The 26,170-nt window shown below is 42.0% G+C and overlaps 1 protein-coding gene across 2 annotated transcripts in view; it reads left to right on the top strand.

Annotated features, from left to right (window-relative positions):
* GABRB3 (gamma-aminobutyric acid type A receptor subunit beta3) overlaps nucleotides 1-26,170 on the top strand; it is a 309,205-nt gene that overhangs the window by 227,277 nt on the left and 55,758 nt on the right. For both annotated transcript variants that reach the window (XM_044286240.1, XM_044286241.1), the window contains exons 5-6: nucleotides 14,099-14,181; nucleotides 18,831-18,968. In XM_044286240.1, the coding sequence (XP_044142175.1) occupies nucleotides 14,099-14,181; nucleotides 18,831-18,968 (221 nt within the window). The remainder of the gene's footprint in view (nucleotides 1-14,098; nucleotides 14,182-18,830; nucleotides 18,969-26,170) is intronic.

Genomic DNA, 26,170 nt, shown 5'->3' on the forward strand with positions numbered 1-26,170 from the left:
TTATAAACCCACAGCAAGAAATAATTTTATTTTACATTCAAGTTGCCACCTCCCAAGGTGGCTATTGAATGTACCAACAAGCCAATTCAGACGCCTCAAAAGGAATTGCACGACAAACGAAACATTTGAAAATGAGGCTGAGATTTTGAGGCAGCAGTTTGCTGAGAAAAATTATCCCAATGAATGTATTGAAAGAGCATTGAATAAAGTGAGGAATTTAGACCGGCAGGATTTTTTTGCAGAGAAACCAGTTGCACCTGGCAGTGATGCTACGACAAATGGGGAGTTGCAGATGATTCTGCCCTTTAACGCCGAATATAAGAAGATTGAAACTATCATTGCCAGGCACTGGTCATTTCTGCAGAAAGACAAAATTATAGGACCACTGATACCGGCAAAACCGAAGATAATTTATATCCGTGCGAATAATCTAGGTTTAAAAGTAGCACCCACAATAAAAACATCTAGGGTTAATTCAAAAAAGAATAATCAATGGCTGTGCTTTGAGGGTTTTTTCAGGTGCAGAACATGTTCAAATTGCAAAATAACTAATTTTCCGAGGAAAACAATGAAGGTATCCTCGACTAGCAATAAATATTCATATGAAATTAAAATGTTTCTGACCTGTAACACAAAGAATGTAATTTACTTGCTGACTTGTCCTTGCAGAAAGCAGTATGTTGGTCGTACCAAGAGATGCCTCAAGACAAGAATCTCGGAACATATAGCGAATATTCGCAAAGGATACGAAAATCATACTGTTTCCAGGCATTTTAGTTTGTGTCACAATAAGGACCCAACAGGCCTTACGTATACAGCCTTAACAACAGTGACACCGGAATGGAGGGGGGGGGGGGGGATCTGATAAAGAAGATGTCAAGGGTGGAATCCAAATCTATATTTGATTTTGGTTCCCTAGTCCCAAATGGACTAAATGCTGATTGGGAACTGTTTGGCTTCCTGTAACCCTATGACCCCCCCCCCCCCCCCTCCATTCTAATGTGAACGTTATGAGACATTTTGGGCAGAATACCATTGTCGAAGTAGGAACAGAAAGATATAGTAATATTCTGTTGTTCTATACATTTTTCGCACCTTAAATGTTTATATTACTTTTATTGTTTTTTATAAATATTGTTATCTTTTTAATTATATCATAATAAAAATAGCATGGGATATGTTTTAATTCATATTTAAGCAGCAATGCACCATAAAACGCAATCTTTAAAAAACCGCATCTTTTAAAAAACCGCATCTTAAAAAAACGCATTATAAGAATGGTCTGTGAAAAGTCGCATGCAAAGACTATATTGGATTACCTGAAGTTTCCAGGTTTTCGGTGCGACCAGTTCCTTGTCCGGACTTTGTCTTTTTCCATGACTCCAGATAAAAGGATGTGGGGAAGCACTTTGAGGTTACCACTGAGGAAGGGGCTATTCAGAGAACCCCGAAACGCGTATGGTCCAACACCTCATAACGGCATGCTGGGACAGTAGCTCCCCTGGACTTCAAGTTTAAATAGCTGTGATCAAGAGGAACGAGCACCGGAAGAAATAGCCACAAACACAGTTCTGTGAGCAGATAATCGGCTGACTCGGCATCCACAGCACATCTCCTTTAGGCCCGGACATAGGACAAGGTAACATCGACCAGGTAAAGCAATAAAGTTGCTTGAATAGGTGGGACGCCACCTTAGTGCACAGTCACCTTTACCATAACCGAGTAGGATCGGTGAATGTTTCACAAGACCTTTTAATACAATTGGAATTGCGGTTTTCTTTAAAGACTGATATAACGATTGCGGCTGTTTGAACTTCAACTACCCAGGCTGTTTCAGGCTACAACCAAGGGTGCGGTTCTTTAACTCAAAACCGTCTGGAACTTTATACAGACCTTTGTTCAGATTGTGGTCTTTCAAACCTAAGCTGCTATAATTATTGGCCATATATTGCTGCTATTAATTAATGGTTATCCTTATGTGAATTTTATGTCATTTTATATTGTATTTTATGAGTATATCGATATATTATATTTCATTAAAATTTTGACCTATAATCCATATTTGAGTGCCTGGTTTAATCCTTATATTTTTATACGTTTTATGTGACTGGGTGGGTCACTTAAACCAAGAGCACCTTAAATCCACTAATCAGCTGTAGTGATCCACATACTTTTCGTTTTGATTTTTTATTATATGTAGTTACTGTTAGTGTTGAGCGAACTTGTGTTTTAAGTTTGGCTTCTAAAGTTCGGGTTATCGAAGTATCCCGTTATGGTATGGATTCTAAATTCCGTTATAGTCCGTGGTAGCAGAATCCATAACGGGATACTTCGATTACTCGAACCCGAACTTTAGACGCCGAACTTAAAACACAAGTTCGCTCAACACTAGTTACTGTATTGCAGTACAGCATGTCCACTAAAACTGCACAGTATCATGGCAAAATACAATGCGTGGAATAAAGCAGCTATATTATTGCAGTTATTGTAGTACAAAACGATCATTAAAACTGCATGGTATCGATACAATGCATAGAATAAAACTGTAATATTAATACATTTATTACTGTATGACACTTTCACTAAAACTGCGAGGCATCTTGACACAATATAGTGCATGGAATGAAACTGCTATATTCATGCAGTTATTACAATACAATGTGTTCACTAAAACTGCACATTATTTTGACATAATACAGACAATGCAGGTATTGCAGTATAGAGCATTCGCTAACATTGCATAGTATCTTGATGCAATACAATGCATTTTCTGCAGATTCTATGCTATTTATTCTGGTGCTATTGATTCTGGTTTTGGCAATAAGCATATAAAATGTTATGAACTGAAAGTTATGGCTGGTTATTTAAGGTAATGTGACACATTGCAGTTGTGCCATATTTTGGTTTATGCAAAAAAACACATGCAATTTTCAATACACATGCAGTCTTTGCAACAACATACCTGCGATTATGGTGCTTTTTTCCTGCAAAGGGATAACACACAGCAGACTTAAATTACTTTAAAGGGTTTCTACCACTTGCTTCTGACACATTTGGTTTTCAGACACTAGCGATCCGCTAGTGTCTGATGTACCATACAAGCTAATTATTATATTAATCCGTTCGGCCGTTTGGTTAAAAAAAGGACTTTTATATTTATTCAAATGAGCCTCTAGGTGCTATGCGGGCGTTTTTCCAGCACCTAGAGGCTCCGTCTACCTTGCTAAACTGCCGCCCAGCTCCTCGCTCCAGCACGCCCATCTTCAACTCAAATCGATCCTCCCCCTGCTTCTGCCTTCCGAAATCTCGCGCCTGCGGCATTCGGCGCAGGCGCAGTCAATGTCTGACCGCTCCGTGCTCAGACATTTCCACTGCGCCTGCGCCGATAGAAACCCTTTAATGTAGCTCTTTTTTGTAATCAATGTAATTCAGTTTTGCTGTCTGTTTTCCGTTTGCTGGAAGAAAACGCACCATAAAAAAAAGGTTGCTTTTTTGCCGCAAACAAAAATACAGCACAGCCGCAACATGTGGCCAGCACCCTTACAAAATAAAAATTTGTGTTTCAGAATTTGTAGTGCAAGATGAACTTTTCAATTGCCAGCAACTGTATGAAACCGTATGAAACACAAGGTCATATGATCTTCCACCTTCATCCTCCCTGCCAATTTCCCCATCGCTGTTTTGCGCAATTCGTCCTAATCGACTTGCCAAAACTTTGGATTTGTTTAGCAGCAGAATTTTTGTGAAATTTGTGTAGAATCAGATTCTCTTAGAATCTATTTGCTCATCTCCATTTGAAACTAATGTATCCTGAATGTATACCAACCAAACATATGCCACAAGGACAATCATAAAGTATATGTATAAAGATTGTACAATTTGTATATTCATATTTCTGCAGAAAAGTACAATTGAGCCCTTTTACATGGGCCAATGATTAGCTGATTGAATGCTCACTTGTTGATTTGTTTATTGGCAGCATATATTTCCTTGTAAACAGGGGATGTGCTGCCTCCATGTAAACTCTATGGGGACTGTTATGGTTTGTAGATGTGCAACATAGGGATCAGAGACACCATTGCAAGGCGCCAGGGAATTGCGGTCAAGATAAAAGATGTAGTCAGGACAGGCAGCAAGAGTCAAAGTCCAGAAATCCAGCAGCAGTCGATACACAGGTTATAGCTCTTTTAGCAAAGTCTAACAGAACTAGACTGGACCTGTAGATCTGGCATTGAGCGGAACATGGAGCCAGCTCATATATGGTGGAGTATATGGGTTCATTAGTCAGCAGGTGGAAAGCAGCACACACATCAAGAAGAGAATGGGTGTAACCCCTGCAAAGCTCCTGTTCACACATACACACCAGACACACGCCACCAATGTAACAGGGAAAAACAATCGTACGATTGTTTGTTGTAATACAGTATAATCGTTGCTCAGTTTAAGGCCTCATGCACACGACCGTTGTTTCATTCCGTGTCCATTGTTCCGTTTTTCGTGATTTTCTGCGGAATCATTGACTTTCAATGGGTCCGTTGAAAACTAGGCTAATGCACCGTTTGTCATCCGCGTCCGTGATCCGTGGTTCCAGTCCGTCAAAAAAATATAACCTGTCCTATTTTTTCACTGTTCGCGGACCTATTAAAGTCAATGCGTCTGTCAAAAAAAGGCGGAGGCACACAAGATTGTCATCTGCGTCCGCGCGTCCGTGTCCGTTTTTTTCCTATCATTTGCATGGCAAACTTGACTTAGACTTTTTTTTTACTTTCCTTCATGTCTGGTGATCCTCCAAAAATAAAGGAAGACACACGGAAACAAAAACGGAAACCGATCACGGAACAACAGAACCCCATTTTGCGGAACGGAACACAACAACGGTCGTGTGCATGAGGCCTAAATGTGCTAAAAAGCGCTAATCGCCATGCTGTATTGTCAATGTCCTATGTATGAAGACACTCACAAAGTTTGACATTTGAAAACAAGAAATGTAAGTGAACATATCTTCCTCAGAAATATTATATGATTATAATTATGCATGGGATAGGCATAAGGCCATCCTTCATATAAGATAGGGCCAGGGGCTATTCATAGTATTCAGTATATTGGGCAGACTAGATGGGCCAAATGGTTCTTATCTGCCGACACATTCAATGTTTCTATAAGGCCCCTAATCTATCCTGATACTGTGTGCGCCATCAATATGTTTTTAGACTTTTTTAAAAAAATATTACAATATATTAGTATATGAATCTATGTTCTTTATACTCACATGAAATGATGGGCGTAATTTTCCTTTACATAACAGTGATTATTATTGTATAAGATAATGTCAGCTTACAGCGTTTCAATTTAGCCTTTCAATGTATATGATATAAGATTCTATGCTTTATGTAAGCCACTGTCCATAAATTCAGCATTCAAAATTATATTCATAAAAAAAGTTTTAATTTCAGTTTTCAGTTCATTAACAGAATCTGGAGGAGTGGTAGTGGCTCTTGCTGCAATGATTTTTCACGGCGGCAATGCTCACACCGATGCTCCCTAGGGCCGGGTAGTGACTGAGGGGCACAACTTTTCTTCACTTGTGGCACACTCTTATGTTGGGGCTCCTGACTGATAGTAGTTGGGGTGCCCTTGATGTTATGAGTGTTATACGGGTGCAAGGCTGAAGGTACAAGTAGTTGTGGATGCCGGTAAATGGTGCTGGAGTCAGTAACCAGGCCAGTTGTAGAAAATAAATAAGTATCTCTTTACTAAAGTGCAGTATGGAAGGGGGTGGAGTGTTACATTCAATGGTATCAAGCATGGTTCCAAACAATTCATAGTGCAAATTGTTCTGTTTCTAGTGTTTAAAATAAAAGATTTATTGAAAAAAATAAAAAACACTGTTTGTATATCTGGTACATTATAATTGTCATTCCATATATTCAAGATCACTGACAGCTAAGCACAAGAGTTATTTCTTAAATGAAGCAGTCACAGTCTTGTGACTTCTAATTCAATGTGTAAGGCCCCATTCACACGTCCGTAGCGCGTTTTACGGATCCTCGGATCCGCAAAACACAGACACGGCAATGTGCATTCCACATTTTTTGGACCGCACATTGCCGGCACTAATAGAATATGCCTATTCTTGTCCACATTTGCAGAATCCTCTGATGGGCCCAGCTGACAATAATGGACCTCTAGTTAAATAGGGTCCTTAAGGTCCTATATACACAGAGGGTGGGCCCTCAGAATCATTTTCTCTGGTGAGCCCAAGGGACTTCAGTCCGATGCTGACCTAACAAGACAAGCACCACAAGTATGAATCTAAGCATTCCATAACTGGAGCAACGTTCTTGATTGGCAGAAGTCTTTTACATTAAAGAGCTTATCCCGAGAATAATGTAAAAATGAAATCATAGGTCAGATAGTACTTGCCCTGTACCTAATATGGATCTAGAGATCTCCCTATTTATTGCTTCAGTTGCACTGTTAGATTTACATATATTAAGCTGCCATCTCAGAGGGCAAGGAAATTCTATGGGGGCATAGCCTTTCTCAAGGAGTGTGTCCTTTCTGCTGCAGCTCTCTTCCTGTAATTGTCACAGCTTCCAACAGTAGATATAGCTGTTAATGGAGCGTGGTGCTGTGGAGATCACTGTTAAGTGGGTGGGGCACTGTGGAGGTCACTGTTAGGCCTCTTTCACACAAACGATACCGATTGTGTCAGGATGCGTTCAGGGGGCGTTCAGTGAAACTCGCACCATTTCACAACCAAGTTTAATTTTTTTCCTCATGGGTGCAATCAGTTTTGATGCGTTTTTCATGCGAGTGAAAAAAACTGAAGGCTTACAAGCATCTCCTAGCAACCATCAGTGAAAAATGCATTTCATCCAGACTGCATCCAAGTTACATCCGGATGCAATGCGTTTTTCACTGAAGCCCCATTCACTTCTATGGGACCAGGGCCGCGTGAAAAATGCAGAATATAGAACATGCTGCGATTCTGACACAATGCAGAAATGATGTGTGAAACACAACGCTCATGTACACAAACCCATTGAAATTAATGGGTCAGTATTCAGTGCGGGTGTTATGCGTTCATTTCACGCATTGCACCCACGTGGAAAACTTGTGTGAAAACTGACCTTAAGGGAGCGTAGTGCTGAGGAGAACACTGTTAAGTGGGCCGGTTGCTGTGGAGGTCACTGTTAAGGAGGTGGAGCGCAGTGGAGGTCATTGTTAAAGTGGCGGGGTACGGTGGAGGTCACTGTTAAGGGGTGGGCCACTGTGGAGGTCACTGTTAAAGGAGCGTGGTGCTGTCGAGATCACTTTTAAGGGGGCAGGGTACTGTGCGGGTCACTAACAGGACAGGGGACTATGCAAGTTACTGTTAGGGGGGGCGGGATGCTGTGGAAGTCACTGTTAAGTGAGCAGGGCGCTGTGGAGATTATTATTAAGGGGGTATGGCCATGTGGAGGTAACTGTTAAGAGGACTGGGTGCTGTGGATGTCACTATCAAGAGGAGGAGGTTACTGTCAAGGGGCAGGGTGCTGTGGAGGTCACAGTTAAAGGGGTGGAGTGCTGTGAAGTTCACTGTTAAGGGGGTGGGGTGCTGTGGAGATCACTGTCAAGGGGCAAGACACTCTTTAGGTTACTATTAAGGGAGTGAGGTGCTGTGGAGGTCACTTTTAATGAGGGGAGGTTACTGTTAAGGATGGCAGGTGCTGTGGAGGTCACTGTTAAGAGGATGTTGTGCTGTATAGGTCACTATTAAGGGGTCAGGGTGCTGTGGAGGTCATTGTTAATGGGAGGGTCACTGTTAAGGGGGCGGGGTTCTGTGTAGTTCACTGTTATGGGGCAGGGCAATGTAGAGGTCACTGTTAAGGGGGTGTGGGGAAGGTCACTGTTAAGGTGGTGGGGTTCTATGGAGTTAACTGTTAAAGGGGAGGGATGCCATGAAGAGTACTGTAATGGGGACCAGTCAATAAAATAAACAGTATGTAAAAGCTGGGCTATATAAGACTACTAGCAGTTTCCCTGCAAAAATGGGCTGGTCTCCTGGGCTCCTTAGGAACAAATCCAATAAACACACAAAAAGAACTACGCTTCATACTTGGGCAGCGTTGGGTATTTTCCTAGTACTGTATATTTATGTACTTTTAGCAAACTTTTGATTTGACTTAGTGACATTTCAAAGGTTTTGAGTCCCTCCGTCAATCGCTAAAATGAGGAGAAATGTGCTCACACAGGGCACTGCTTTTCCTCACTTTAGGAGATGGACTGGAGACAGACATCAGCAGCAAATGAAAATAGAGTGCTCCTATCTACTTATTTTAGTGATCGTTTGGGGGACTTTGTGGTCGGACCCCCGCCAATCGAAACCTTTCATGTGTCTCTACTCCCTATGACATCAAAAGTTTGTTAAAAGTACTGATACTTAAGGTACTTTAAAGGGGTTGTGTGGGTGATTTTTTGGCAACCCCCCCCCCCCCCCCCACTTCACTGGACCTGTAAACAGAAGCTTACTTATCTGCTTCCCAGCGCTGGCTCCCTGCTCCTTCTTCCCCTGGTCTGCGATGCTCCACAGGGCTCCCTCGCTGTAAACATCCAGTTTGACATCTCCTGCAGCCAACCATGGCTGTGGCATAGACCGTTGATTTCCTGTAGACAATGTAAAACCGCATGTTTACATAGATGTTGCCTAGTGGAGCATCACAGGCTGGGAGAAGGAGTAGGGAGCCAGCACGGAAAACAGGTACGTAAGCTTGTCTTTACAGGTCCAGCCTAATAGGGGGATTAAAAACAAAAAATCCCACTATTGCACAACCCCTTTAAGAACAATATTAATTGTAATTAATACAGGTAAACATATCTCTAAATGTTATCGGTAGCATTCTTATAAGATTTGCCATTTACATCCCTGGGCGGCACATGACTGCTAAGCCTTTGTGGTTACATGCCACTTGGGGACACATCAGTGCAGAGGCTAGTGAATGGTTGCAGCAGTTTTCATGACCAAGAATGGGATGTCATCTCTTACGGGTACGCTGACTCTTAAGAGATGAGTGTGTTCTTTTTATTAATTTAAACACATTCCTGGCAGCCAGTAATACTGGAGAGGAAGAGGGAATTAAACAACCCATTAAAGGTAGAGATGAGCGAATCAAAGTTGACGAAGTGGAATTCGATCTGAATTTTAGGAAAAAAAACGTTTTTTTCTACTAATACAAGCCAAAAATGCTTTAGAGCATATAACTGCACCGCACAAGGGCAAATAAGACATAGAAATATTGCCTTGTAACAAACCCTGTTAATGGCTGTATCAAACAGCACTTTCACCTCAATAACAAGAACGGTTTACTGGAATTACGGAGCTGTATAATGGCAGTTTGGATCCCCAGTCAGTGCAGCAAGGTGTAATAGGATTATTATTCCTATTACCCAAGGTGTAACCTCTCCTACTTAACCCTGTTCAACATAAATGCTGTGGAATGGTTCCTCCCTATCCCTATTGCCTGTACCGACCAGTTACCTTCCAGCTGCGAATGTGTAAAATAATTGGCTTGTGATTTGGTAGCCAAAAGCAGGAGTGGGTACAAAACTCAGAAGAAATGCAAATATTTAATTCACGTGTCATCTCTGTTTTGGGTCCACTCCTGTTTTTTTGGGCATTAGCAATACTGATGGATTACTGACCAAATCCTGACTGAGTGAAGGCGGATGCTCCACAGACAGGATCAGTTTTTTGGGGGTTATTGTTCTGATGGATCAGAGGAAGGGCAAAATAATCAGTGACGTCAACACAAACTTCCTGCTTACACCCTCTCTACTCTGTCGGGGGTCTCTACTTGTATAAGCGTTTAATAAAACAGGTTCGGTAGACATCTACGTGGAATCAGCTGACAATGGTGTAAAAGGAGTGCGCTGCTTCAGTGTTCTACACCACTATACAGTGTCTCTGCAGCCAGGAAATGGCGGTTTTATAAAGCGATTCGCCACAAATAAATTCAGATCGAATAAAATCTTTTGGGGAAATTCGGCAGACCGACCGAATCAAATTATTAAGAAATTCGCTCATCTCTAATTAAAGGCTTTATGTACATGGCAAAGTCAGTACACAGAGCCTGTAGAATGGCACTGCCTCTACAGCATCATGTGCAAATTTATAAAGGTTGTATGGAGCCATAATGCGGTAGTATTCATAGGGCCTTAATTAAATCTAGTAATAATATTTACTAAATTTTTATTCTATATTGAAGGGAATCTGCTACATTAGTAATTTTTTATCTCTATACTCATTCTAGTTATCCTGCTTTGTGCCAGCAAACTGAATGTGCAACGAATAGAGTAGACTCTTTGAGTCCACAGCATGAGAACAAGAATGAGTATAGGGATAAGAATTATGGTACAGATGTGCAGTCAGTAGCATGTATACTAATCATGTACTAGTGTAGTTGTCCCAAGGTAACTGGCACTGGGGGTCCGCTGGGCTGCCGCTGTCATGCTCTAAAATGAGGGCACAGACGCCACACTACTCACCCTGGTTTCCCCTCTTCTGCCAGTGGCACTCCTTGCAGCTGGTTTTCTTGTTAGTTTTGCAGGCTGCGACCTTTGTGTGTTTTCTTAGGCCTTCTGGCCTGTTTTACAGAGCTAGCACATGCACTGTCAAATGTTTCCTCAGCCAATGGACGGATGTCCCTGAGTATATACGGCAACCTCCCCACGGGGATGGTGCCGCAGCTTAGATATCTAGTTCCCAGTCTACCAGTGAAGGTGTTGCATTTAATTTATTTGACCCTGTACTGAACCACTAGCCTTCCTGACATCTCTGCAGCCTGCCCTTAACATAGCTTGTTCTCCTTTCTTGTTTCCATCTTCCCTGTCCTTGTACCTGTTCTACGGATATGCTTGTACTCCACCTGCTTAACCTCAGCTATTTCCTGACTACAAGTACTGCCTGAACTCTTGATGTGTAACGCACCTAGTTGATCAGTTAGGATCTCAACTGGACATCCACTATTATCCCACCACCCTTGTGTTTGGCTGTGGGATTCGCGGTTACTCAGTATGTATCCCAGGCGTCACTCTCAGTCTTAAGCGGAGAGTTTGGGGTAACAAAATCATTTACCGCTATCCATCTAATTCGTTTTACTGATGGTAAGGAGGGACTCTCAGAATTACAGGAGTCACGAGTTAGTATAAGCTTGTGCAACGTTTAGAGTTAGCATCTAATATGCAATAGCTTCAGAGTTAGTATATAGCATGTCCTCAGTTTAGTATATAGTATGCCATAGGTTCAAGGTTAGTATATAGCATGTCCTCAGTTTAGTATATAGTATGCCATAGGTTCAGAGTTAGTATAGCATGTCCATAGTTTAGTATACACTATGCAGTAGGTTCAGAGTTAGTATAGCATGTCCACAGTTTGATATATACTATGCAGTAGGTTCAGAGTTAGTATAGCATGCACACAGTTTGATATATACTATGCAGTAGGTTCAGAGTTAGTATAGCATGTCCACAGTTTGATATGTACTATGCAGTAGGTTCAGAGTTAGTATATCATGCACACAGTTTGGTATATACTATGCAGTAGGTTCAGCGTTTGTATAGCATGCACACAGTTTGGTATATACTATGCAGTAGGTTCAGAGTTAGTATAGCATGTCCACAGTTTGGTATATACTATGCAGTAGGTTCAGAGTTTGTATAGCATGCACACAGTTTGGTATATACTATGCAGTAGGTTCAGAGTTAGTATAGCATGTCCACAGTTTGGTATATACTATGCAGTAGGTTCAGAGTTTGTATAGCATGCACACAGTTTGGTATATACTATGCAGTAGGTTCAGAGTTAGTATAGCATGTCCACAGTTTGGTATGTACTATGCAGTATTTTCAGAGTTAGTATAGCATGTCCACAGTTTAGTATATACTATGCAGTAGGTTCAGAGTTTGTATAGCATGCACACAGTTTGGTATATACTATGCAGTAGGTTCAGAGTTAGTATAGCATGTCCACAGTTTGGTATATACTATACAGTAGGTTCAGAGTTAGTATAGCATGTCCACAGTTTGGTATATACTATGCAGTAGGTTCAGAGTTAGTATAGCATGTCCACAGTTTGGTATATACTATACAGTAGGTTCAGAGTTAGTATAGCATGTCCACAGTTTGGTATATACTATGCAGTAGGTTCAGAGTTAGTATAGCATGTCCACAGTTTGGTATACACTATGCAGTAGGTTCAGAGTTAGTATAGCAAGTCCACAGTTTGGTATACACTATGCAGTAGGTTCAGGGTTAGTATAGCATGTCCACAGTTTGGTATACACTATGCAGTAGGTTCACTCTGAGTTCCAGGACATTAATCAGAGCAGGTAACAGGCATATACTTGCGGTTAGTTGGTCCTGGCTAGAAAGCCAGTGGCAAGAAGGTAGACAGTCATTCACGATGTAGTTAGGCATCCAGGTTTGGATATGTGGACAGAGTCTTCAGATACCATGGAGCTAGCAGGGTGCGCACTCCATTAGTGGAACACCCTGCTTAGCACCTGTCTTCAATTTAAGGGCTGAATGGTAAGTGGGCGGAGTCACAGAAGGCCCGGCAGCCACTGCATTCCACGCTGGAGCGTAAGCCAGCGTAACAACACAGGCGGTCGCTGCGTTCCACGCTGGAACGCAAGCCAGCGTATCATCGCAGACGGCCGGTGTGTTCCATGCTGGAGCGCAAGCCAGCGTATCGTCACAGGGAGCCGCTGCGGTCCAAGCTGTATTGTTACATGATGTTTCTCACCAGTGTCTCTGACCCCCGTGGGTCAGCTGCCAACTATGCAAGGACTGCTCCAGGAGGTAGTGGCTTGATTGCTTGCATGCAGCGAAGACCAGATGCTTGTGGGATTAGAGGGGTTAAAGAGTGTATACCAGGGGACTGCCAGGACAATGCTCTTAGCTCAAAGTTAATCTAGTTAGTTGACACAGTGGGTCCATACCCCTTTCCCATTACAGTAACAACTGAATAAAGCATTATTGCTTTACATCAATGATCCAACAAAAGTACCTTTCTTTGGTTAATTTACTTGTGTGCTTTGTTTCACTGTCTTGTTGTATCACCCAACGTCTTTTTAGATTGAGATCATGGTCTTCTCTCCTTTCATTCTCCTATAAAATGTTTAATTTAATTTTCCTACAATTGCAAGGCCCTGAGGCAGCAAAGCAGCCCTAAATCATGATGTACCCTCTACCATGATTTACAGTTGGGATTAAGGATTGTTGTTGGTGTGCAGTCTTATTTTTCCTCCAAGCGTTGTGCATGTGCTCTAAAAGGTTCCACTTTTGTATTATCTGTCAATATAACATTTTCCCAAAAACATTATGGAATATCCAGTTGGTTTTGTGCAAACTTGAGATAGGCCACAAAGTATTTTTTAGACATCAGCAGCTTCCTATGTGATGTCCTTCCTATGTTTGAAGTAAAAGAACCATGCACACCTACACAAAACCTTATAGTGGAGGAAGCAGCATGTTTTTGGGCTGCTTTGCTGTCTTACAAATCAAAGCTCCTCCTCAAACGTATGCAAATCCTATTTGCAGCTACAGGATATGTTTGGTGGTTACTGCTAAAGGGGATCTATATGTTATTCAATTAAGAGGTTTTTGCACTGTAAATGATTACTCAATCTGCACAGTAAAAGTTGTGAATGGCATGACTGTGTATTATTAGTTTAGTTAGATTGAGTTTGTCTATAACAATCAGAACTGACTTTCTTAGTAATCGATGCAGAAATCCAGCTAATTCCAAAGGGTTCACTTAATTATTCTTGGACCTGTATATGATTAAATACCTTTTTTTTTATTTCAAAGTAACGGCCCTCATTTAGCAAAACAAACAGAAAAACTGCCCTTGTTGTCCATACTATCCAGTCAGAGCTCATGATCACACTATGACTGGTAGCTATGAGCCGGCAGCTTTTGATAAGTGAGGCTCATGATTTCAGTTTTAGAAGGGAATCCATATTCCTGTAGTTTCCAGATGTACATTTCTAATTCTGCTCCTAAACAGGTTGGTTATTAGCCAGTTCTTCATTTTCTTTTTAATATTTATTGCAGAATAACAACCACGGCTGCATGTATGATGGATCTACGGAGATATCCGCTGGATGAGCAGAACTGTACTCTTGAAATAGAGAGCTGTACGTATTACCTATGTAGACATAACTGAAAAATACATTATTATTGCCATCATGGTGATTTCAGGGTATGACGATAATTCCTAATATTTTGAACAGTAAAGTGTTAATATGGTTTCCTGATTAGCCATTGCTCGGGTGAATATCAACAGCACAAGAGAACTAATGGTCACATTTTAATCAGGTTCCATTTGAATAGAGAAAATCGTGAGATGCAATTTGCTTTCAATTTGTTTTAATATGCATGAGTGGCCATTCAGTTGTCTTCCCCAGGGACCTTGAAAAACCCTCTTATTATCAATGCAAATTTGGCTTTGCAAGGGAATCTCTGTGTTTCGTCTTTTAAAATATCATTTACAATAAGGAATAATAACATCTATTTAAGCAATCTTTAAAAGTACAATTATTTAAGTTATTTTAATTCATTCATTAGTTTATCAGGACTAGATAAGTATATATTGAAATGTTAGCATAGGAGGTTTCATGTCTTGAAAAGGGCTCATTCACATGAATGTAAGAGCTCCGTGCCCGTGCCGTGGGCCACATACCAAATCGAATACAGCCAGCACCTGCTAATTACCTGGCGTTGCCCGGAAGGAGCGTGCTCCGCGTAGATCAATGAAAAATCCAGCAAGCCGCCAATATGTTGCTAATAATCTTCTTCTTTATTGCTCAGTAGAGTAGATTATTTCAAAAACGCGTTTCGGCATATAGCCTTCATCAGCAGATACATCTCAAATTCACAGTAACTCTTATATATACACATCAATTAAGCAAAGTGACATCATCCACCCCCTTATGGGCGAGAACGAAAATTAAACCAACCGATTTCTTGGTTTTACTATAGCATTAGCATTATTACTATAGTGAAAAAAAGAAATCGGTTGGTTTAATTTTTGTTCCCGCCCATAAGGGGGTGGATGATGTCACTTTGCTTAATTGATGTGTATATATAAGAGTCACTGTGAATTTGAGATGTATCTGTTGATGAAGGCTATATGGCGAAATGCGTTTTTGAAATAATCTACTCTACTGAGCAATAAAGAAGATTAATATTCGCAACATATTGGCGGCTTGCTGGATTTTTCATTGATCTGCGGGCCACATACGGCGGTTCCACAATACAAGGGGTCACCAGCTGCGCGCATTCGGCATCATGGATGGGTTCGCAAATCCGGAGATGCAGTGTGGAATGGGAGCACTACGGAGTGCTTCTGTGGTGTTCCGTTCCGCAAAAAGATAGAATTTGTTCTATCTTTTTCCGGAACGGACGGATCGCAGACCCCATTCAAGTGCATGCGGCTGCCCCACAGTCGGTGCCCGTGCATTGTGGACCGCAGCACGGGCACGGAGCCCTTATGTTCGTGTAAATGAGCCCTAAGTCTAAGTTTTCACACTTGTGGACGGTGCTTTGTGCCATTATATACAGATACTTTATCAGCTATAGAATACAGTGGGATGCAAAAGTTTGGGCAACCTTGTTAATCATCATGATTTTCCTGTATAAATCGTTGGTTGTTACGATAAAAAATGTCAGTTAAATATATCATATAGGAGACACACACAGTGATATTTGAGAAGTGAAATGAAGTTTATTGGATGTACAGAAAGTGTGCTATAATTGTTTAAACAAAATTAGTCAGGTGCATAAATTTGGGCACTGTTGTCATTTTATTGATTCCAAAACCTTTAGAACTAATTATTGGAATTCAAATTGGCTTGGTAAGTTCAGTGACCCCTGACCTACATACACAGGTGAATCCAATTATGAGAAAGAGTTTTTAAGGGGGTCAATTGTAAGTTTCCCTCCTCTTTTACAACAACTCTCAAATGACCTGACTGTGATTGTTCACCATCATGGTTTAGGGGAAGGATACAGAAAGCGGTCTCAGAGAGTTCAGCTGTCTGTTTTCACAGTTAGGAACATATTGAGGAAATGGAAGACCACAGGCTCAGTTCAAGTTAAGGCTCGAAGTGGCAGACCAAGAAAAATCTCGGATAGACAGAAGCGACGAATGGTGAGAACAGTCAGAGTTAACCCACAGACCAGCACCAAAGACCTACAATATCATCTTGCTGCAGATGGAGTCACTGTGCATCGGTCAACCATTCGGCGCACTTTACACAAGGAGATGCTGTATGCGAGAGTGATGCAGAGGAAGCCTTTTCTCCGCCCACAGCACAAAAAGTGCCGCTTGAGGTGGGCTAAAGCACATTTGGACAAGCCAGCTTCATTTTGCAATAAGGTGCTGTGGACTGATGAAACTAAAATTGAGTTATTTGGCCATAACAAGGGGCGTTATGCATGGAGGAAAAAGAACAAAGCATTCCAAGAAAAACACCTGCTACCTACAGTAAAATATGGTGGTGGTTCCATCATGCTGTCAGGCTGTGTGGCCAGTGCAGGGACTGGGAATCTTGTCAAAGTTGAGGGACGCATGGATTCCACTCAGTATCAGCAGATTCTGGAGACCAATGTCCAGGAATCGGTGACAAAGCTGAAGCTGCGCCGGGACTGGATCTTTCAACAAGACAACGACCCTAAACACTGCTCAAAATCCACTAAGGCAATTATGCAGAGGAACAAGTACAATGTTCTGGAATGGCCATCTCAGTCCCTAGACCTGAATATACAGTAATTGAAAATCTGTGGTGTGACTTAAAGAGAGCTGTCCATGTTCAGAAGCCATCAAACCTGAATGAACTAAAGATGTTTTGTAAAGAGGAATGGTCCAAAATACCTTCAACCAGAATCTAGACTCTCATTGGAACCTACAGGAAGCGATTAGAGGCTGTAATTTCTGCAAAAGGAGGATCTACTAAATATTGATTTCATTTCTTTTTTGTAGTGCCCAAATTTATGAACCTGCCTAATTTTGCTTAAACAATAGCACACTTTCTGTAAATCCGATAAACTTCATTTCACTTCTCAGATATCACTGTGTGTGTCTCCTATATGATATATTTAACTGACATTTTTTATCGTAACAACTAACGATTTATACAGGAAAATCATGACGATTAACAAGGTTGCCCAAACTTTCGCATCCCACTGTTTCTTATATCTGTGTCATATTGCTATTGGTTATAACATTTCTATGGGCGGATGTCAATGAAGAGAACACAGGAGCACAGTAACAATTTGTAATGTATTAACCCCTTAATTACCAGGCCTGAAAAGGCCTTAATGGCCAAAAACATGTTATCATATTTTCCTCTCTGCATTACAGCCTTTGTAACTTTTTTCTTGTTTCACTCACATGGCTGTCTGAGGCCTTGTTTTATGCAGGAGAAATATTATTATTATTTGATATTGTTCAGGATTACATATAAATTATGCTGCAGAAATATAGGGAAAAAGCTATTTTTGATATGTTTGTTTTTGTTTATTTTTTATGCCAGGTGTGTTTCACATTCATACTAGGTAACTTGATTATTAAGGCTAGTTTCACACCAGTGGTGTGAATTCAGGCAGGCTGTTCCGACAGAGAACAGCCTGCTGGAATTCAATGGATCCGGAACTGCTGATCGTGGCCGGAATGATGGCAGGCCCCATTAAGTATAATCGGTCTGGCAAACATTCCGTCCGCATCCGTCTGGCAAGTGAAGGAACCGCCAGACACAAACTGCTGCGTGCTGCTATTTGTGTCTGCCTAATCCTCCGCTTGCCTGCAGGAACAGCATGCGTGATCATAGCTACCACTGGTTTAAAGGTAGCCTAAATTAAGTTAAATCATTAAATTTCATTATGGGATTACTGTTTTATAACCTTAGTTTCCATTTTGTAATGTATTAGCATACTCTTGTATGCTAATGCATTATACTCTGTGTCAATATGACACAGGCTGCTGTTAGGTCAACACTAATGCCCTGAGAAAGGGCAACACTAGTGGACAGAGAAAGCCAGGAGCTCATGAATATCACAACTTGTTGGCATACACTGGAGTTGTTAGAACCTAGCAGCATTAAGATTCCCTTTAAATATAGTGTACAAATGGTCTGCCATACTTTAGGGTGAATTTATTTAATGTGTGGTAAATATATGGTCACTATCTCACTATACTTAAGTATACAAACAGTACATGTATCTTTGTACACAAAGGGCTGTATGCATGTATGTAATGCTGTATGTAATCAATCATTGTGCAACCTGTAGACATGGTCCCTGAAGTAAAACAAAGCATGTCCTCTTCATCATCTACAGGTGAAACTCGAAAAATTAGAGTATCGTGCAAAAGTCCATTTATTTCAGTAAAGCAAATTAAAAGGAATTGCCTTAATGCAGCTTAAAATTAGAATTTTGTGAAAAGGTTCAATATTCTAGGCTCAAAGTGTCACACTCTGGTCAGCTAATTAATCCATACCCCCTGAGCAAAGGGTACCTCAAAATTGTGAATTTGGGGTTTCATAAGCTGTAAGCCATAATCATCCAAATTATAACAAATAAAGGCTGGAAATATCTCGCTTTGCATGTAATGTGTCTATCTTATATATTAGTTTCACCTTTTAAGTTGCATTACTGAAATAAATGAACATTGCACAATATTCAAATTTTTTTTTGTTCCACCTATACAGAAATATATTATTATATATATTTTAAAAAAGCTATGACTGTTTAGAAGATGTTTTAATTCAGTCTTTCATCTTCATAGATGGATACACCACAGACGACATTGAATTTTACTGGAGAGGTGGCGATAAAGCTGTAACGGGGGTTGAGAGGATAGAGCTCCCCCAGTTTTCCATAATGGATCACAAATTAGTGTCCAAGAATGTTGTATTTGCTACAGGTAGGTTTTATGTTGTTATTTTTCCATCTACCTTCCCTGTACATTTTATTCTTTCATGCAAAATATCAAGCATTATGAGTGTCTGACTCATTTGTGTCTTGAACTGCGTGAGCCTCCTTTTTCCGTTGTTACATGGAAAGCTGAATATTCCCAAAAGGACAAAGCGTGCTGCTAAATATTTTTACATAGTGACTCATTCAGCAATCCAGCAAACCATCCTACACAGGTTTTCTGTTATTTCCTATACTACCTGCTGGATACTATTGCTCAGTTTTTCTCAAACAATATACATTTTAATTACGGAAAATTCACCCTTTATGTAACAGTGAAGATATGACCATACTGACCTATCTGCTAAAGACTGCACTGCCCTTATGCCTCAGACTGTAATTTTATCAAAGCCAGTTTTAGCTAATGCGTTTCCTACTACAGACTTTCAGAGCATTTTGGACAATAACCACATACCCACCCCTACAGACTAGATAATATAATGCCTGGTCCCATGGGCATAATCTCCAGATAATATTTATGAAGCGCCATGTGGTACAATGGCACACTTTTTTGTAGCTGGTTCCACAGTAAAGTATGGTTGTGCCATTACCTAAAGGGGTTTCATGAGATTCTGATATTAATGACCTATGACCTATTGGTGACCTATTCTCACAAGAGTTCATCGATATCAGATCAGTATGGATCATACACCCAACACCCTGTCACGGATGATGTTGCAGAAAGCTGGAACTTATAAATAAACATCCGACTTGCTTGATCCCAAACAAAGGAGCCTATGGGTGAGCCCTATAAAAAACCCTAGAGCTCTCCCTGACTGCTATGCCCATGCAAGGGGCTCTACGGTAGACGATTGCATGCCCACGTACCTAATACTGTGTGACACCTGAAAACCCTATAATAGTGAGGGGACATGACCACTGGCTCCCTGCACTTAATACGGACGGAGTCAGGGTCACCTAGAATCAAGCCAGCAAGGAAACACAAATAAAGGGAAAAGTCTTATCTGAGGAAACAGCAGCAGCAGCCTCCAGCAGTGAACACCTCATCCAGGAAGTAGTATAAACCGCAAAGTGAGGCCGTAAGGGAGGGAATATAAAGCGAGACAATTAGTCTAAATAGGTGATACCTGGGAGAAGGAAAGGAGATGACAAAGTGAAACCAAAACAAAGAACGTCATGCAAGAGGTAGAGAAGAACGTCTGCCAGACCTTCTCACAGAACTGGCGGTGACAGTACCCCTCCCTCTATGGGTGGACTCTGGACACTCAGACCCCACCTTCTCAGGATGAGACCTATGGAAAGCCCTGATGAGACAAGTGGCCTTAATGTCCGCCACTGGGACCCACATCCTCTGCTCAGGACCATAACCCTCCCAATGAACGAGGTACTGGAGAGAACCGCGGATAATGCGAGAATCCGCAATCCTAGAGACCAAAAATTCAAGATTACCATCAACAACAATCGGAGGAGGAGGCAAAAAGGAGGGTACAGTGGGTTGAACATAAGGTTTTAATAGGGACCTGTGAAAAACATTATGGATCTTCCAAGTCTGAGGAAGATCAAGATGGAAGGCAACGGGATTGATGAACAAGATCTTGTAAGGCCCAATAGACTTAGGACCCAACTTCCAGGAGGGAACCTTCAGTTTGATATTCTTTGTAGACAACCACACCAGATCACTCACATTCAGGTCCAGACCAGGCACACGTCTCTTATCCGCCACACGCTTATATCTCTCACTCATCCTCTTCAGATTTCCCTGAATCTTTTGCCAAATAAATGACAAAGACGAGGAAAATCTCTCCTCATTAGGTAAGCCAGAAGACCCCTCTCCAGAGAATGTCCCAAACTGCGGATGAAAGCCATATGCACCAAAAAATACTGACTTATCAGAGGACTCCTGGCGACGGTTATTTAAAGCAAACTCAGCAAGGGACAAAAAAGAATACCAATCCTCCTGATTCTCTGCTACAAAACAGCGCAGATATGTCTCCAGATTCTGATTGACGCGTTCGGTCTGACCATTCGACTGCGGGTGAAAAGCAGAAGAGAACGATAATCGAATGCCCAAGCGAGAACAGAAGGCCTTCCAGAATCTGGAAACAAATTACGTGTTCCTATCAGAAACGATTTCTGAAGGAATGCCATGCAATTTAACAATGTGATCAACAAACGCTTGCGCCAATGTCTTAGCATTGGGTAACCCAGGAAAGGGAATGAAATGCGCCATTTTGCTAAAATGGTCCACTACCACCAAATTCACAGTCTTCCCTGAGGAACAAGGCAGGTCCGTAATGAAGTCCATGGACAGATGCGTCCAAGGACGGGAAGGAATGGGTAACGGGAGGAGAGAACCCGATGGCCATGAATGAGGGACCTTGGCATGAGCGCAGGTTTCGCAGGCTGCCACAAAAACCCTCAACCGCCTTACAAAGAGCCAGCCACTAGAATCTCCGAGCAATGAGATCCACTGTGGCTCTAGTCCCCGGGTGCCCAGCAAGGACCGTATTGTGGTGCTCCTTAAAAACCTTGTTTCGTAAAGCAAGAGGCACAAACAACCTTCCAGGAGGACAAAAATCAGGAGCCTCTGCCTGGGTTGCCTGAACCTCTGCCTCCAAATCAGGATAAAGAGCAGAGATGACCACACCTTCAGCCAAAATGGGTCCCAGGTCTTCAAAGTTCCCCCCTCCCGGAAAACAACGTGACAGGGCATCCGCCTTCTCATTTTTAACCCCAGGGCGGAACGTGACAACAAAATTAAACCTAGAGAAGAACAAAGACCATCTGGCCTGTCTCGGGTTCAGATGCTTGGCCGATTCCAAGTAGGCCAGATTCTTATGGTCGGTAAACACGGTAATAGGGTGTCTGGCTCCCTCTAACCAATGGCGCCATTCCTCAAAAGCTAATTTGATGGCCAACAACTTCCTATCTCCCACATCGTAATTTCTCTCTGCAGAGGAGAGTTTCCTTGAGAAAAAGGCACACGGTCGCCATTTGGCAGGAGAGGAACCCTGAGATAAGACCGCACCCACACCCACCTCAGAAGCGTCCACCTCAACAATAAAAGGTAGAGAGACATCAGGTTGTACCAAAATGGGAGCGGAAGCAAAACTCTCTTTGATACTAGAAACGGCTTTAAGCGCATCTACCAACCACGAGGAAAAATCTACCCCCTTTTTAGTCATATCAGTGAGTGGCTTAACAACAGAGGAATAATTCAAAATGAACTTATGTAATAATTGGCAAAACCCCAAAACCGCATCAGCACCTTCTGATTCTCAGGAAGCTCCCAATCAAGCACAGCGCGGACCTTCTCAGGGTCCATGCGAAAACCAGAAGCGGAGAGAAGAAAACCAAGAAATTGAATCTCCAGAACCGCAAACACACATTTTTCCAGTTTAGCGTACAATTTATTCTCCCGCAAAATCAGCAAGACCTGACGTAGGTGGTCTTGATGAGTCTTGAAATCAGGAGAAAAAATCTAAATGTCATCTAGATACACCAGTACAAATTTCCCCATTAAATGATCAAAAATGCTGTTCACAAAATGTTGGAAGACGGCCGGAGCATTCATCAAACCAAAGGGCATAACCAAATTCTCGAAATAACCCTGAGGGGTATTGAAGGCCGTCTTCCATTCGTCCCCTTCCCTGACACTGACTAGGTTGTATGCCCCTCTTAAATCCAACTTAGAAAAAACTTTAGCCCCAACAATCTTGTTAAACAGGTCCGGGATCAGAGGAAGCGGATATGGGTCATGAATTGTGATACGGTTCCTCACCCTGAAATCCAGACATGGTCTTAAAGAACCATCTTTTTTCTTAACAAAAAAAAACAACAGCGGCAACAGGTGACTTCGAGGGTCGGATGTGTCCCTTTCTCAGGCTCTCAGAGATATAAGTACGCATAGCGACTCTTTCAGGTTGGGAGAGACAGCTTGGCGCCTGAGATTAATAGGGCAGTAGTACTCCCGGTGAGGGGGCAACTCCTGGACACCACTCTCGGAAAACACATCCAAAAATTCAGAGAGAAAAGATGGTACAGTCTTTGTAGAAACCTCTGAAAGAGACACCGTGAGGCAATTCTCTCAGCAAAACTCACTCCAACCATTTATTTGCCTTGCTTGCCAATCAATGGTGGGGTTATGTTTAGTGAGCCAGGGTAGCCCCAACACTAGAGGAGTAGGTAATCTACTTAGGACGAAACACAATATATTCTCAACATGAGCTTCACCCACAGTCAAACGGATATTGTGAACTATGCCCTTTAACGATCTTTGAGAAAGTGGAGAGGAATCAATAGCAAAAACAGGCATTTCCTTTTCCAAAGTGCATACCTGGAAACCATTTGTGATTGCAAATTGATTATCAATGAGATTGACAGCTGCTCCACTATCTACAAAAATCTTGCAAACAATGTTCTTGCTGTCTATCGCCACCCTGACAGGTAGGAGAAAACGGGAACTACAAGTAAACGGCAAACCTTCAATTTCCGCATCAACCTTGCCAATAGTGACAAATGGAAAGTTTTTAGAGGGTTTTTTTATTTTTGTTTTTCTTTTATTACCCTCAGAATACTCCATGAATCCCCTAGAGGGGCAAACATTAGCCAAATGATTTATACCCCCACAACAGAAACAAAACCTCCTCTGAGATCTGAATCCTCTACTATCAGAGGCAAGCAAACCCAGCTGCATAGCCTCCTCCTCAGAGGGGATTTAGAGAGACTGAGACCCCTGCGCACTGTCCTTGGGCTGAATATGACAGGAAGGAGTAGTCTCCTCTCTCTCTCTAAGATGCCTGTCAATGCGAACAGCTAGAGACATGGCAGACTCTAACAAGGCTGGTCTCTCATGAAAAGCAAATGCATCTTTCAATCTTTCCAAAAGACCATGGCAAAATTGACTTTGGCGTGCAGCATCATTCCAACCAATATCAGCTGCCCATCTCCGAAATTCAGAACAATATATATCTGCAGACTGTTTACTCTGGCATAAAAGACGCAGTTTAGATTCAGCCAGAGCAATACGATCCGGGTCATCATGTATCTGCCCCAGGGCCACAAAAAATTGATCCACCGATCGGAGGGGCCGTGCCCCCACCGGCAGAAAAAAGGCACAAGACTGAATGTTATCCCTGAGCAGCGAGATGATGATCCCCACCCTCTCCTCCTCATCACCAGAGGAATGAGGAAGTAGGCGAAAATGGAGTTTGTAAGCCTCTCTAAAGCGAACAACATTTCCACTACCAATGAGAACGTATCCGGAAGCGAGATCTTAGGCTGGGAACAAACTCCATGAATGCCAGCAGAACCGGTCACCTGAAACTGAGACACAGTTTTACGGAGATCTGCTACCTCCAGCGAAAGACCTTGCATGCGGTCAATCAAGGCTGAAACCGGATCCATGCTTAAGACGGTTATGGCGGTTTATAATGTCACGGATGATGTTGCAGAAAGCTGGAACTTATAAATAAACATCTGACTGACTTAATCCCAAACTAAGGAGCATATGGGTGAGCCCTAAAAAAAACCTAGAGCTCTCCCTGACTGCTATGCCCAAGCAAGGGGCTCTATGGTAGACAATTGCATGCCCACGTACCTAATACTGTGTGATACTTGAAAACCCTATAATAGTGAGGGGACACGACCATCGGCTCCCTGCACTTAATACGGACGGAGTCAGGGTCACCTAGAATCAAGCCAGCGAGGAAACACAAAGGAAAAAGACTTATCTGAGGAAACAGCAGCAGCAGCAGTGAACAACTCATCCAGGAAGGAGTATAAACCGCAAAGTGAGGCAGTATGGGAGGGAATATAAAGGGAGACAATTATTCTAAATAGGTGACACCTGGGAGAAGTAAAGGAGATGACAAAGTGAAACTAAAATAAAGAACGTCATGCAAGAGGTAGAGAAGAACGTCTGCCAGACCTTCTCACAGAACTGGCGGTGACACATCCCCTTTGTGCTACAGTAAGCATCGCAGTCTCCTTGCAGCCTACCAAGCACAGTGCTGTCCATAGGATAGTGGATGTGCTTGGTATTGCAGATCATCTCCATTCACTTGAATGGGACTGAGTAGGTTATGTGATGATGAATGTGATATCACTGGCCGTCACTGCGGCCTCTTTAAAAACCTGATTGATGGGGATTTTGGGAGTCGGACCCCCACCAATGTCCTAAGGATAGACCATTATTATCAAGATCTTGGATAGCCTCTTTCAATAGTAAGGCTAGCCAAGTGGGATAATATATTGCTACATAGTTACAGCTGAATTACAGTTGAAAAATGCTTATGTCCTTCAAGTTTATGCAGGTATTAATAATTGCTGTGTGGTCAAGGTCCAAAATAGATGTGTCCCCATGGAGTTACATGTATACAAGCTAATCAGGCTCTGTGTTAGCTATCTCTTCTCCAAAATCATAACCAGAATCCCTAATGCCCTTTATCAGTTCAGTGTTACTTTTTTCAAGCCTAGTGAATCTTTTCTGCACATACAGGATGAGGCCACACAAGTTCTTTGTACAGTGGGAATATTATGTCTCTGTCCCCCGTGCCCATTACTCTTTTAATATGCAACAGTATCCTATTGGGCTTAAAGGGGATGTCTAACATAATTGAAAGGCTTGGCCATCCCCTGCAATGTCTTAAATTAAAAATCATATACTCAGCCATTTCTCCAGCATTATTCTCTTCAGCACTGGAGAAACAGGTGAATATACAGGGTGAGTCAAAAGTCGCAGGACACCCTTTGATTTCAGAAATGAAAGGGAAAACCAAATATTTGAATACCCCAGCAAGTAATGGGTGAGGGGTAGTGTTGAGCGAGCACCTAAGTGCTTGTGTTCTCTAGCTGAACACATCAGTATGCTCAGGTGTTCTACCGAGCACAATAGTAGTCAATGGGAGAACCCCAGGCACCCCCTGTTCGGAAGAGAAGAGGTTGTCTGGTTCATAAAAAAAGGTTAGAAATTGATGGAGTTGCCATCAAAATGGTTTGGAAACAGCATTAAGAGGATAGCTGGATGCGTTTTAGACTCCTATTATGTATGACATACAATATACAACCACACAAAGGCTGTATGCCAAAAGCCAGGTATGTGCAAGCCATCAATCTATCCATGAGACAGATAACAGCCAGCATACCTTACAATGGCAGCCTTGTGCACTATGAGATATTCCAAACCAGCTC

Source organism: Bufo gargarizans, chromosome 3 (genome assembly GCF_014858855.1).
Source record: "Bufo gargarizans isolate SCDJY-AF-19 chromosome 3, ASM1485885v1, whole genome shotgun sequence".
Taxonomy (NCBI): Eukaryota; Metazoa; Chordata; class Amphibia; order Anura; family Bufonidae; genus Bufo; species Bufo gargarizans.